General features: G+C 40.7%; 1 protein-coding gene across 1 annotated transcript; it reads left to right on the forward strand.

The window, feature by feature from the left end:
• The first annotated feature begins 13,787 nt into the window (after positions 1–13,787).
• On the forward strand, positions 13,788–14,840 carry LOC139854851 (uncharacterized). The gene has a single exon (XM_071844128.1). The coding sequence runs from the start codon at positions 13,788–13,790 to the stop codon at positions 14,838–14,840; it is 1,053 nt and encodes a 350-aa protein (XP_071700229.1).
• The last annotated feature ends 960 nt before the right edge of the window (positions 14,841–15,800 follow it).

Raw genomic sequence — 15,800 nt, forward strand, 5'->3', positions numbered from 1 at the left:
AGCATCGCGTATTCGTTGGGAGATAATTCTTTGGAAACCAGTTTGGAAAGAAGCTTCAAACCTTTAAACATTGTTCACATGTCGCTGTCTTCACATAGCTTTTCCATGGTTTGATTCACTGCTAGTTGTGAAGCTTCGGTTGATTGAGCTATCTTTAAACGTACTTCATCGAATGACATACGGCTCACGGCATCGGATGAGTACGAATCCCTTTGACTTTTAGCTCGACTTGGAGGACGTCGGATTGGGTCGTGATCGTTAAGTAGATTTTCAAATTGGGTTGGATCGAGGTTCGTTGTGTTCGAGTTGGAGCTTCCCTCGGTTGGAACATTTATTGGTATATCATTGGCTTGTTTTCGTTTGTTGGTAGCCGTCATACCTTCACCTTCTACAAACTTTGCGCAATCCCTTAAAACTCACCACGCATCCTCAAAAGTGAATTGTCGGCCCTTGGTTTGAATTTTGAATTGTTTTCGAGCCGCGTTCATATGTCTTTCCTCGCACAACCACTTTGCCACATTTTCTCGAGCTTTGAATAAATTGAAATAAAAATCTTAACATCCCTTTGAATTTTAGCCCATTTCTCACTAATTTGATCCGCACGTCTTTTCTCCGGAACTATTGAATTATATTGTCTTCGGACTTCACCCCAAAATGAATTAAAAGTTTGGTCGTTTCCCGCATCTGGATGTTCGGAAACATACACATAACGCTTGGCTAAAATTCTAGTTTCCAAGTCGGACCAAGCAACTTTTAGACACTACGCTTTCTTTCCTTTCGGATCTGCTACGGGTTCGGGCTCGAGTTCGGGCTCGGGTTCAACATCCCGTGGAGTTTCGAAAACTTGTTCGTCGTCCGATGCATCACGTAGTATTGGATAATAAGGTGTTTGTTGTTGGTTCGGGTAGTATGGATATTTTTGACTTTGTTGTTGGTTCGGGTAGTATGGAACTTGTTGAAATTGTTGTTGGTTTGGGTAGTATGGTGTTTGTTGTGTGTGAACATTTAGGAACATATTCGCAAACGGATTGACCTTTGTAAATTGAGAAAAACCGGATGTTTGTCGCGTAGAGTCAAGTAAGGATTGCAACATATCTCGCTCGACTGCGGCTCGATCTTGAACTTGTGATCGTTGTTTGGATTAAGTTTTTTTGGAATTCATTTTTGTAAAAGAAAATTGAATATGAGATTGAAATGAAAGAAATGGAAGTGAAATTGTGAGTTGTGTGAATAAAATGTGCAATATTGATATGTATATATAGAGTGTATAAGTAAATTAAAATAATAATAATAATAATAATAATAATAATAATAATAATAATAATAAAATAAATAAAAAAGCTGTTAAACTAGCCGTTTGATTTGATTTTTTAATTTTTTAATTTTATTTTCTAACGGTCATTTGACCAATTTTTTCCGTCCTCAAATATTTCACAAACGCATGAAGCAAGAGACGAAGGGTGGGCGATGGCCTGGGCGGTCCGCTGCCATCGGCTCCCAGGTGAACGGATGGCTGGGCGTCCCCCCGGACCGAACCGTTGGGAGCTGCCTAAGTATGATAAGTTGATAACGTCGATTAGACTGTGTTTTGGATGAACAGTTCTTTGATTGAATTCTCAAAATGCACTCCTAATTTGTAAATTTAATCAAATTTTAATAACTTAATTAACCAAAAAGTCTTTAATTAAGACAGATGATAATTTACATGAACTGACACATTTTAAGTGAGATGCTCACTAATCAAAATTTAGAGTCTTTATTATCTTGTATATCTGGTTAGTTAATTAGGTGTACAATTGGAGTTAAACAACATCAATCTAAATTTAACGTGTTACACTATTTCGTAAAGCAATTTGATTATCTTAAGAAATTCACAAGTTTTTAACAAAGAGTTTGACGAAACTAGTTGGTAATTGAAGCTGTAAAGTGTAACACCCCGTTTTCCCCGTATATGATTTATAGGTGTATTGTGTATGTACGACAGGCGTATGAAGGGTTCGATACATGTTTGGGTGTTAAAGTCTTGTATGCGAGAAAATGAGTCAGGCCACGTTGAGTGTCGCGGCGCGACAAAGGGAGCCGCGGCGCGGCGTTTCGAATAAATCCAGATCAGAAGCTTGACAAAAAATGATCCCAGTTCAAGGCAATCGTCGCGGTGCGACGAATTAGGCCACGGCGCGGCAGACAGTGCAGACTGGCACCGGATTCTTGTAATATTAAGGAAGTTCAAGGGCAATTTGGTCTTTTTGCGTTTGAGCCAGATTTGAGGATTTAACCTCATCCATTCATTTCATTTCTCATTTTAATTTCCCTTTTCTTTTCATTTTTCCTCTCAAACTCAAACACCCATTTGATTTCAAAAGGATTTTTGGAAAGGAAGGATCGGGAGTTGATCTTTGGCGTAGTTGACAAGTGTGTTCTCCTCGTTCTTAGCTACACAGTGATACTAGTGGTAAGCTCTAACTCCGAATTTCATTTTCGTATTCATCATTCGAATTTAGGGCTTTTGATTGTATGATTCATAGATAGAACCCATTTAGTTGTTAATTGGAAATTAACACCAATATTCGGGTTTATTGTTGTTATTGGCGGGTTTTGGGTTTGGTGTACAAGTTCATGCTTGTGAGACTTGCAATTTGGGTGAAATCACTAGCATTTAGTGATTATTGAGATGTTGGAAGCAATTAGGGTTCATGGGGGTTGACTAATTTTGACTAGAGCCGAAATTAGGGTTTGATGATGATTTTGACCCGATTGTTGATTTAATAAGGTTTATAAACTTAAAATGGATTAAGTTGAAATATAAACCCGAGTTAAATGTGTTTTGGTGTCAGGACTTGTAAATGGTGAGATTTTGACTTAATGGGTCAAAATTAGGGTTTTGGTGTCAAAATGGGTGAGACACGTGTTTAACATTTGTGTTCGGGTTTAATTGGCATATTAAGACCATTGTCACTCGTGTTAGTGATGATTGGTTAATTTGGGCGCGGTTTGTACTTGGAAATGCATTTGGGTGGAATTAGCACTAAGTGTCGAATTGGGTTGGTTTGTAAATCCAATCTAAGTGTGTGGTTTAATTTGTGATAATGGAATAGGTACTTTCCATTGACGAGTTGCGGATTACTTGGAAGCATTCTTCAAGACTTCAAGGTGAGTGTTAATATCCTATGTACATATGTATGTGTAGGATGGGTGCGGGTCGAGTGAAGTGTTTCTCGGTTATAGGGCTCACTTCACATATAGGTGGATTTGATGGACTTGTTTATAGGTCCAATTGGCACGGATGTGCGTTTTGGTTGATTACCTTTGGCGAGGTACACGTTTGTGTGTACGTTATCACACGTGGTTGTGATTTGGATGTTATAACCCCAAAGGCGAAGGGTTGATATTGTTGTGATGTGGATAACCCCGATGTGGTGGATTCTATAATCTCGTGACCGTGGGTTTGTTGTTGAGAAGTGAATCCCGGGTAGTGCGGATTCATGATGACTCGGGTTGTTCGGTCATCTTATTGATGAGGTAGTGAATCTCGGGTTGTGCGAATTCACTAAGGCGGGTAGTTCGGCCAACCTCGGTTGTTGAATTGGTGAAGAAGTGAATATCGGGTTGTACGAATTCACTAAGGCTCGGGTTGTTCGGCCAAATCTTCATTGTGGTATTTGGTTCTCGGTATTGGGTTAAGGGGTTAACCTTGGGCGATTATATTGTTGTATATATATTGATGTATTGTTGTGATGTAGCTAACCCTCCGGGTGTAGATATTTAGCGTTGTTCACATCGTCGTTGGTGAACTTATGTTTGTTGTTGTATCTTTAGCTCGTTGCTTAGTGATCGTATGGTATGCCTAGACTAGCTTGCCATTATGCTTGGATGCTTCGGTATGCGGTATTTGATATTTGTGTGGCGTGTCCATTTTATACATATATATGTATGTAGTATATTATCATTCACTAAGCGTTAGCTTACCCTCTCGTTGTTGATATTTTTAAAGGTTCTCATGCTTGGCGGCTCGGGTAAGCTTGGGGATTAGAGATCTTGGATAGGTTGCTTAGAAAATCTTGCTTTTGTATTCGATTAGGAATTAGGTAGCGTAGTCCCAAATCACCATGCTCGGTTTTGGTTGGAAACTAAACTAGTCGGGTCGTGTATGTCCGTTTGGACAATTAATCAATGAATTAAATGTTTTAAGGTTTGTTAAACCTTCTATTGTATTAAAGATGTTTATGGAAATACAATTGGGACCTAAAGTGTTATTTAAAGCGTATTAAAAGGAAAAATTTTTATGGGCTGGTTTTAATACGGGTTGGGTTGTTACAAGTGGTATCAGAGCATGGTCTAAGGGATTTAGGTGACTTGAGATAGGTGCCTAGACTTAGACTTTTGTGTGTGCTTAATTTGTTGCGAGACTTGTAGGAGTACGTGTCGGAATGGGTTTAGTTAGTTCCTTGTTTATTGGTTGGACTAACGTTTGTATATTAGTAATGCGGATATTATTAATATGTTATTGTGTTGTGATGATAATTCTCGCGTGTGCTTATATCGCATAGAATTTTATTTGTGTTTGTTTATATCATCGAGCGAGGCGGTCGTTGTACTAACAAGTCGATACGGCGTGTGTGCGTAATAAGGACTTGCAAACCTTATTACGGGTGCAAATCGTGTCTAACGAGTGATGTACCACGAGTGTTTAGCAAGATGGGGCGGTGTTGTGCGTGATGTTTTATACGTTCGTGGACTAATCATTTTGCATTCTTTAGAATGACGACGCGAAACGAGAGCGAGACGAATGACGAGGAGTTTAACGCTAGAGTTGCGGCCGCCGTTTCGGAGCAAATGAGTGCGTTTCGAGAAGAAATGGATAGGAAGTATTCTGAACTTCAAAGTAGTGGTGAAATGGAGCGTTGTCTTAAGAGCTTCATGAGGACTAAACCCCCGATGTATGACGGGAAACCGGATCCTTTGATAAGCACAACTTGGATCTCGGATGTCGAAAGGTGTTTTCGTACCATTGAATGCCCTCCCGAGAAAAAGACGAGACTCGCTACTAGTTTGTTGCGGGGTAGGGCGAAGGATTGGTTGGATGGTAAGATTGATCTTGTCGGTAGTGAGCCGTTTATGGCTTTATCGTGGGGCGAGTTTAAGAAGGAATTCTTCGAGGAGTTCCAAACTTCAGCCGATTTATCGAAAATACGTAATGAGTTGCGAAATTTGCAACAAGGTTCTATGGACTTGAATACTCTAAAGATGACCTTTATGACGAAGGCTCGTTTTTGCCCGGAGTATATTGGGAATGATTGGATGTTGATGGAAGATTTCTATCGGACTTTGAATGATGAGTTGCAGGGCAAAATTAGCGTTGGCCAAGTGAACTCGTTTGCGGAGTTATTCAACATGGCTAGAGGTTTCGAGTCGTATTCGCGATCGAAGATTGGTGAACCTTCAAGTAAGAGAAGGGTTAATTCGTATGGTGCTCCAAGTAAGAAGACTAAGGGTCCGAGTGTGAGCACGGGTGGTACACGAACGGGTACATTGGATTCTCGTGCACCTAGATGTTTCAATTGTGGTGTTATGGGCCACAAGTTATGGGAGTGCACAATGCCGAGGAGTGATGACGGGATGTGCTACTATTGTCATAAGGAGGGACATCGCAAGCCGGATTGTCCTAAGTTGGTGGCGGCGAATGCCGCAAAGAGACGTTGAGGTACGTTTCATTTTAATAAATATGCCCTTTGAATATTTATTTATGTGTCGATGCGTTCGGGATTGTGGGTTGCATAGTGTTTTGCATGTTATTGTTAAGGGTGACGGTCCTAATGGAAGTACCCTATGGCGATGTTTTGATTAATGGGCGAAGGGCGTAAGACTTGGTGTAACCAAGCAGTCCTTAGTATTTGAAAATGTTTCCACCAAGCCATGGAAACGGGTTTTGGTATCGGTTGATTAAGCGCGTGTTCGCTTTTGTGTTGAAATGGATGAACCGTGAGGTTCGACGGGTGAGATGAAACCCGAGGGATCGAGCGTTTAAAATCTCGATGTATGTTAGTAATGGAGCCTACATGACGCGACATTAGTTGCCTCTTTTATACCTACTAGCGTAGTGTTCGACTCCGATTGTGTTGCGGTTTCATTGTACTTAGGGTACCGAAGTGAAACCCGTAGGTACATGAGTGACTGGGTGAAATTTGACAACCTAAAGCAATTGGATGATTGCGAGAGTATGGTTTGTGTAATCGTGGTACACTTCTCGTTCAAGTATTTAAGGATTGGTTAAAATCCTTCGTGTGCTCAAGGTTTGGAGCAAGATATGGTAATGGGTCGTGTGAACCCAATTGTTGGTAAAGTCTACATTTGATAGCATTGTGCGGTTGTCCGAGAGGCGGTTATGGAACGTAGTTCCAAGTGGGGGAGTTACACTCCCGCACGAAGAAGTTTTAGTGTGAGACTTCGGATAATGTTTTTGGTAGATCCGGAAGTTGCGTTGGGACCTAGTGTTGGTCGATTTGTGGTAAAGTACAATTTCGGTTAAATTGCACTTATGAATTTGGGATGCAAATTATCACCGAGGTGATAATGTGGTGATCTCGTTGAGAGATAATGGGCGTTTTTGGCGAGCAAGGTGATATCCCTCGGCTAAGGGATGTACGTAGTGGATTCTCTTGTAGAGAATTATTGTTTCGTGCCTATGTCCGATATAGGTGGTCCTTGCTCGATTGTGTGGATGGTTAGTGGTATCCGTTAGGATTCACTATGGCGTGGCAGAGCGCGATGTTACGCTACTCGTTGTTCGAGGCGAAAAAGGGCGTTGATTGATGAAGCATGACTTTCGGGGCCCGCTGACTTCATCATGGTAGTGTTGTATCGGTGAAGCATGACTTTCGGGGTCTGCTGACTTCATCCGGTATTGAGATTGGTGGAGCATGACCTACGGGGTCCGCTGACTTCATCATGGGGTTAGTGTTATATCGGTATGGTATAACGTTAGCGGAATGGGAGTACTATTCATGTGTTGTGTTGTGGGACGTGAATATCGGGTTGTTCGTATTCACAATATTTCGGGTAGTATGATTGTCCCTGTTGGTTGGACTCATAGTTTGAGGTAGTAAATGTCGGGTAGTTCGGATTCACTAAGGCTCGGGTTGTACGGCCATCCTCGGTTATACTATGTGGTGGTAGTGAGTATCGGTTTGCGCGTACTCACAATGACTCGGGTTGTGCGGTCATTTTGTTGTGGTAAATACGGATTGGGTTGGTGAATTTCGGGTTGTGCGAATTCACTAAGGTTCGGGTTGTTTTGACCATCCTCCATATGTGTTTTGGCTCGGGTTGTTTCGGCCATGTTGAGTTGTGATCTATCGGTTGTTTTATACACCGATGGTGGGGTCGTCAGGACCGTGTGGTTTGATCTATTGGTTGTTTTATGCACCAATGGTGGGGTCGTAAGGACCATGTCGTGTGATCTATTGGTTGTTTGATACACCAATGGTGGGGTCGTGAGGACCATGTGGTATGATTAGTGATGCGATAGCCGAGTTTCGCTCACGTGTTGTTACGGGTGTGACGATAGTCGATTTTGTATACCTTGGGATTAGCGTTGCCATTGTCGTTTGGGCGTTATCCGTTTTACCCGTTGGATTATGATGTTGCGGTAGTTGCGCATGGGTCGTGTTGCGCACAACAAGGGATGATTAGTGATTTGTGTTATCCGTAAGGATTCGTTTGGATCGGTCTTCTTCGGTTTAGATGGTTGACTTTATTCTAACGTGCGGTTGTTACTAGCGATGTACTTGGCATGGTACGCTAGGAGTTGATATCTCGGTACGAGATTTGTTGAGTTTTCCCGATGTGAGGGATTGAGTTAGTGTTAGTGCTCGGAATTGTGGAATTTGATAAATCGCGGGTGACAATTTAGTTGTTAAGGGTAACTCTTTGAGGAGAATTGTCTAAGGGATCGTTGTAGACTTCGGTTGTTGTGTGTATTGTACGTCTCGGGATGCGAGCAAGTGTGTGATATGTCATTGGATTAACCTTCGGGTTAGTGAAATTGTGGTAGAAGTCGGTTTGAAATGCGTGTTCGAGGACCATTGAGTGTGGGTCCGTTTGGGTTCGTGACTAGGATCACGAGGACGTGATCGAAATTTAGTGGGGGAGAGTTGTAACACCCCGTTTTCCCCGTATATGATTTATAGGTGTATTGTGTATGTACGACAGGCGTATGAAGTGTTCGATACATGTTTGGGTGTTAAAGTCTTGTATGCGAGAAAATGAGTCAGGCCACGTTGAGTGTCGCGGCGCGACAAAGGGAGCCGCGGCGCGGCGTTTCGAATAAATCCAGATCAGAAGCATGACAAAAAATTATCCCAGTTCAAGGCAATCGTCGCGGCGCGACGAATTAGGCCGCGGCACGGCAGACAGTGCAGACTGGCACCGAATTCTTGTGATATTAAGGAAGTTCAAGGGCAATTTGGTCTTTTTGCATTTGAGCCAGATTTGAGGATTTAACCTCATCCATTCATTTCATTTCTCATTTTAATTTCCCTTTTCTTTTCATTTTTCCTCTCAAACTCAAACACCCATTTGATTTCAAAAGGATTTTTGGAAAGGAAGGATCGGGAGTTGATCTTTGGCGTAGTTGACAAGTGTGTTCTCCTCGTTCTTAGCTACACGGTGATACTAGTGGTAAGCTCTAACTCCGAATTTCATTTTCGTATTCATCATTCAAATTTAGGGCTTTTGATTGTATGATTCATAGATAGAACCCATTTAGGTGTTAATTGGAGATTAACATCAATATTCGGGTTTATTGTTGTTATTGGCGGGTTTTGGGTTTGGTGTATAAGTTCATGCTTGTGAGACTTGCAATTTGGGTGAAATCACTAGCATTTAGTGATTATTGAGATGTTGGAAGCAATTAGGGTTCATGGGGTTGACTAATTTTGACTAGAGCCGAAATTAGGGTTTGATGATGATTTTGACCCGATTGTTGATTTAATAAGGTTTATAAACTTAAAATGGATTAAGTTGAAATATAAACCCGAGTTAAATGTGTTTTGGTGTCAGGACTTGTAAATGGTGAGATTTTGAATTAATGGGTCAAAATTAGGGTTTTGGTGTCAAAATGGGTGAGACACGTGTTTAACACTTGTGTTCGGGTTTAACTGGCATATTAGGACCATTGTCACTCGTGTTAGTGATGATTGGTTAATTTGGGCGCGGTTTGTACTTGGAAGTGCATTTGGGTCGAATTAGCACTAAGTGTCGAATTGGGTTGGTTTGTAAATCCAATCTAAGTGTGTGGTTTAATTTGTGATAATGGAATAGGTACTTTCCATTGACGAGTTGTGGATTACTTGGAAGCATTCTTCAAGACTTCAAGGTGAGTGTTAATATCCTATGTACATATGTATGTGTATGATGGGTGCGGGTCGGGTGAAGTGTTTCTCGGTTATAGGGCTCACTTCACATATAGGTGGATTTGATGGACTTGTGTATAGGTCCAATTGGCACGGATGTGCGTTTTGGTTGATTACCTTTGGCCAGGTACACGTTTGTGTGTACGTTATCACACGTGGTTGTGATTTGGATGTTATAACCCCAAAGGCGAAGGGTTGATATTGTTGTGATGTGGATAACCCCGATGTGGTGGATTCTATAATCCCGTGACCGTGGGTTTGTTGTTGAGAAGTGAATCTCGGGTAGTGCGAATTCATGATGACTCGGGTTATTCGGTCATCTTATTGATGAGGTAGTGAATCTCGGGTTGTGCGAATTCACTAAGGCGGGTAGTTCGGCCAACCTCGGTTGTTGAATTGGTGAAGAAGTGAATATCGGGTTGTACGAATTCACTAAGGCTCGGGTTGTTCGGCCAAATCTTCATTGTGGTATTTGGTTCTCGGTATTGGGTTAAGGGGTTAACCTTGGGCGATTATATTGTTGTATATATATATATTGATGTATTGTTGTGATGTAGCTAACCCTCCAGGTGTAGCTATTTGGCGTTGTTCACATCGTCGTTGGTGAACTTATGTTTGTTGTTGTATCTTTAGCTCGTTGCTTAGTGATCGTATGGTATGCCTAGACTAGCTTGCCTTTATGCTTGGATGCTTCGGTATGCGGTATTTGATATTTGTGTGGCGTGTTCATTTTATACATATATATGTATGTAGTATATTATCATTCACTAAGCGTTAGCTTACCCTCTCGTTGTTGATATTTTTATAGGTTCGCATGCTTGGCGGCTCGGGTAAGCTTGGGGATTAGAGATCTTGGCTAGGTTGCTGAGATCTTGCTTTTGTATTCGATTAGGAATTGGGTAGCGTAGTACCAAATCACCATGCTCGGTTTTGGTTGGAAACTAAACTAGTCGGGTCGTGTATGTCCGTTTGGACAATTAATCAATGAATTAAATGTTTTAAGGTTTGTTAAACCTTCTATTGTATTAAAGATGTTTATGGAAACACAATTGGGACCTAAAGTGTTATTTAAAGCGTATTAAAAGGAAAAAAATTTATGAGCCGGTTTTAATACGGGTTGGGTTGTTACATAAAGTTAGAGTTAGAGCTAAAAGCTATAACTTTTTATGGAGTCTTTTGTAAATGTTTGACAAATTAGTTGGAGTTAGAAACTTGTAGTTATAAATTGAAATAAAAGACCAAAACTATAAAATAAAAAAAAAAAATAAAAAGAAACAGAGAAAATATGCCAAATATTTCATAAAAAATTCTTTATTGCAAAATAATCCTTGCAATTCTAACCTTCTTGAGAACTGGTCAATTATTTTTTCAAAATACTGCAAAATCCAGAGGGACTAAATTCGCAATCCGGCTTGTTATTTCCAAAAATACCTATTCTGAGCGGCTAATAAATGGTGTAAAATGCATGGGGGGTTGGTTGCATTAACACACGGACCACATAGTAACAACGTCTGAAGGTGTAACACAAATGAGGCTTCATTGTCAGGTGCCCACTCCCTCTGACACTATGCCATTGGGCTAGTTACACTTGTCAAGATTTAATTCCCTGTACGGTTCTCGTACCACAACTATATATCTACGTTTAAATAAAGTATTAGTTAACTCCAACCATGTGTCTTAGCCTTTGAAAACATGGTGTGGAACTCATATTATAATGTGTGGTTTTCAAATTTGAATTAGATTAGAGATTTACACGTGATTTATATTTCTTAAAAACTCTATCCTTATGAAACAAAGTGGATACATAATATATCGAACAATAAAATGGGTGAGTGTGTGAGACAGAGTGTGAGGAGAGAGAAACAATTTCATTCAAGGAATTTGCACACGACGGGTACGAACGGGTTTAGGGATCGTGTAGAGGGTAACTCCGGGGATCCGGTCACTAGGTTTTTTGGTCTTCGATTGACGTCATTCATGTTCTTCAATTTCGATGATCATTGGAGTGTTCCTAGTTTATGGCGGATGTTCAAACAATTTGGTGATCTTCGTGACATTTATGTCGCCCGAAAAAGACTCAAGAATGGTAACAAGTTTGCTTTTGCAAGATTTTATGGGGTTGGAGATGAGGTTAAGCTCTTACGAGAACTTGAAACTATCATGTTCAATGACCGCCCGATACGAATTTTCAAAGCTACGGCTAGAATGGGGTCTTATCATAATGACCCTCCGGTCAGTAAGGTACGGTTAGATGGAAAGATTCTGGAAAAACAGCAGGTGTGGATTCCTAAAGCTTCGGTCGGTGGCTTTAATGGCCAGTCTAAATTGAAGGATGCCTTCCCAGATCTAAGGGAGGCATATGGTGTTGGGGATAATTCGAAAAGGTTTGGAAGGTTTCAAACGTCTGACCTTCGTTTCAAGCTGCTTAGAAACAAGACGGTTTCGAAGAATTCAAGGGAATTTGAAAAGGTTAGGGTGGTGGAGGTTGAGAAGGTCAATACAGTGGTTGAGTTAGAAGGCAGAATCTTGATCGGAGTGATTAAAAATTTAGGTTATCTCAATTTTATCTCAACTCTTGGCAAAGTAGACGCAGGTTCGGGGTTTCATCTAAAATACCTGGGTGGGTTACATGTCGCGTGTATATGCGAGTCTTTAGAGACTGCACATAACATTCTTAACTGTCAGAATCACCCAATCAGGAAATGTTTTAGCAACCTATTGTTATAGGATGGTAACTACGTTGATCCTGATCGTATTGTTCGGGTGGACATCAAGGGTGTTCCGTTCCAATATTGGTGTTCTTCAACCTTTGAATCCGTAGCTAAGTGGTGGGGAAATCCTTTGGACTTTCGAAACTGTAACATTACGCATGGCAAACAGAACTTGGTTGCTGGCAGCGTGTTAATTCATACGTGGGATTCTGAATCGATCAATGGGGTTGTGAAATTACTTGCGGGTTCATTGTTCAAATATGTACTAATACAGGAAACGCATGTGCCCATTGAACTACATATTGAAGGTGATGTGGTCTCAGATTGGGAGGTATCTGATGAATTAGCAGGTATCTCAGATTCATACTCCGGTGATGACGAGGATTCTGACTGCGAGTGGTGGCCGGAGGTGGTTCCTACGATTGCACAGGAGGCGGAAGATGAAGAGTCTGCATGCTTGGGAATTAAAGCTCTTTTTGATGATAACAATGAAAATGAGACGTTGGATGGCGTAAAGGAAACACAATCATTCGCTAACATTACGAGTCCCAAGAAGTTGGAGACTGGGAAAACGGCTACATGTCAGGTTCCTGCTTCTAGGGTTGACGTGGTAGAAGAGAGGGCTGATCCATCTAAGCCCAATAGCAGCCCAAGTTTGTTGGGTTGGGGGGGGGGGATGGGCTAAACTTAAATTCCCCTAATGTTAGGCCTGAGGTTAACATTGGGCCTTTTGACCCAAGGGATAATGTTGTGATTAAAGATTTGGGTCATACGGATGGATCTTCGGATGAAGAATGTTTCAGCCCAATACTTGGGTCACCTAAGCCCACTCCAATGCCGGTGGGTTCTGGCCATAACGAGTTGGGTGTTGGGCCAAGGACAATTAATCCGTCAATGGACTTTGATCTTAACAGGCCGGCTTCTTGCTCCAACCTGATCGTTCCTATCAAATCTGGTCACGCTGAAAAGGTTAACCCTACACCACAGGGTACAACGAATATTAAGATAATTTCGAGGGATCGTGCATCTGAAGGGCTACACATGAAGAAGATTGAAAATTCGTATGCATCGGATTCTTCTAATTGTTGTTTAAATTCGCTTGGTAATTAGAGAGCTTCATCTAAATTGTTACACGCTAAGAAAGCAACTCGTAAAGGCAAAAGGATAGAGGGTACATCTGAGGTGAATTGTGGTCATAAGGGCAGTAGCAGAACGAATGGGTTGAATAAGGGGAAAGCGACCAGGTCAAAATCTGGGTCCACGTCGAGTTCAAAGGCCAAGATCTCCAATAGGTGCAACAGGAGAAAGAAGTCATCGCAATTAATCTCAGAAAGTAATGCTGGGGTGGAAGAATATGGAATCAATCTTGGTCTCAAATGGACCAAGAATGCTCTGTAATTTTTGTTCCTTGTTTTCGTTTCTTTCTATTCTTAATGAAGATACTATCATTTAATATTCGCGGTATGGGGAGTGGTAAAACATCTAAATTCGGGGACCTCAAAAACTTTGTATATCGGAAAGACCCTCCATTTTTTCAATTCAAGAATCTAAGTGTCATTTTAAAGATGATAATTGGGTATACGCTCTTTGGGGATCTAAAGATTGTGGATATATTCAAAAGGAAATGGTTGGTAAATCGGGTGGTCAATTTCTTATTTAGGACACAATGGTATTTGAAGCTAGTAGTGAACTCATTAGTGAATTTTTTATTGCAATTTGGGGTATTTGGAAAAGTTCGAGGGAAGAATCCATCATTATTACTGTTTATGGGCCGCATGATGATGTGAACAAATGGAAAATGTGGGAGTCGTTAGATAATATATTGGGGATTGATGATGTTTCGTGGGTGTTTTGTGGCGATTTTAATGAGGTTAGGGATAATACCGAAAGACTTAATTGCGAATTCCTTGAAAGTAGGGCAAAACGTTTTAATGAGTTTATTGAAAGACATGGACTTGTTGATGTGCCCCTAGGTGGCCAAAAGTTTGCAAGAGTAAGTAAAGATGGTCGCAAGATGAGAAAACTAGATCGGTTTCTTGTGTCAAATAACTTCCTTGCTTTATGGTCGGACATTAAGGTGGTTGCGTTGGATAGGGGTTTATCGGGTCATTGTCTGATTGTATTGTCGAATGGTGATATTAATTTCAGGCTAAAGCCATTCAAGGTGTTTGATGAGTGGTTCCGGGTGGAGGGGGTGGAAAAATTAATCGAACAATCTTGGGTAGAAGAATTAGGTGGTAATAGGAAAGATTGCATTTTTCGTAACAAATTTAAAAGACTAAAAGGTTGCTTGAAAGATTGGAGCAAAGGTGAGTTCAGAAATTCAGATGCCGATATTAGTGAGGCCAAAATGGTGGCGATGGAGCTTGAAATAAAAGTTCAGACGTGTGTGTTATCCAATGAGGAGTATGACCGTTGGCTTGGATCGAGGAAAAAGTGGCTTGAGAAAGAGAAAATAAAGACCGGAATGTTGAAGCAAAAAGCGAGGGTTAAGTGGACAATCGATGGAGATGAAAATCCTAAATATTTTCATAACTCTATAAAGCGCAACTACAACAAAAATAATATTCGTGGAATTTGTGTTAATGGTAATTGGTGTGAAGACCCGGATACGATTAAAGAGAACGCGTTTAATCACTTTAAAAATATCTTCGAGGAAAAGAATGTTTCGAGACCAAGTCTAGAGGATTTCCATTATCCTTCGCTCTCCATGGAATAGGCCAATTTAATTGAACTACCTTTCTTAGAATTGAAGATTTGGGAAGCGGTCAAAAATTGTGGTAGCTTACTGCCTATTTTTCATTAAGTCCCTTAGTGCTGGCTTTAGTGTTTTCTCTTAATGTCATAGGTTTTGTCATCATCAAATAGGTTTTGTCCCCAAAATAATTAAAGATTTAATTATGACAAAACTGTAATTTATTTGCACTAAAATATTATGTGCAGCCAACACAAGTTTGTTCATGTATAGACAGCAGATATTGCTGTGTCGAGTGTTTAGTTTGCTGCTTAGTCTATCAGCACAAGATAGACAGTAGTCTTCAATCAGCACAGGATGTGTACCCAGCAATTCAAGAATATCAAGTGTCTTAGCAATGAAGAACCAACACATCTGGAATGCAGCTTACTATACAAGACAGCTATGCTCTATTACAAGTATAGTGGTTTCCTGAGTAGTCTACATCAATCGTACTATTCAACAGAAGTCAAAGACAAAGTTGAACAGAAAAGGGCACGCGTCGGCGGCTGACAAGTGACCTTACAAGACCAAGTGGGAATGCAGAAGTTTAACGCATGTGCAGACATGTGTTATACATTGTCAACGCCTAGGGAACACAACATTCTATTTATTTAAACAAATAGTGGTACCAAACCGAATTAGGGTGTTCCTGGAAATAGCTACCAAAGAGGAAATAGGAGAGCACGCTCTCTGATGCAGTTGTCCCTACAAGTACAGACATCCTATGTACCAGTGGACAATGGAATAATTACGCAGATAATAGGACTACTATAAATTATTGTATCCACTATTGTAACAAATAGTGGTGTGGGTTTGTTTATTTAGAGTCCAAAATGTGTAATAGCTTAGAACACACTCTGTTGCTATACTTAGGTAAATCTGTATCAACCAACTATCATTCCGCCAAGGATAGTTGTAATTCTTTGTGATTTAATCAATAAA

The sequence above is a fragment of the Rutidosis leptorrhynchoides genome, chromosome 6 (genome assembly GCF_046630445.1).
Source record: "Rutidosis leptorrhynchoides isolate AG116_Rl617_1_P2 chromosome 6, CSIRO_AGI_Rlap_v1, whole genome shotgun sequence".
NCBI lineage: Eukaryota > Viridiplantae > Streptophyta > Magnoliopsida > Asterales > Asteraceae > Rutidosis > Rutidosis leptorrhynchoides.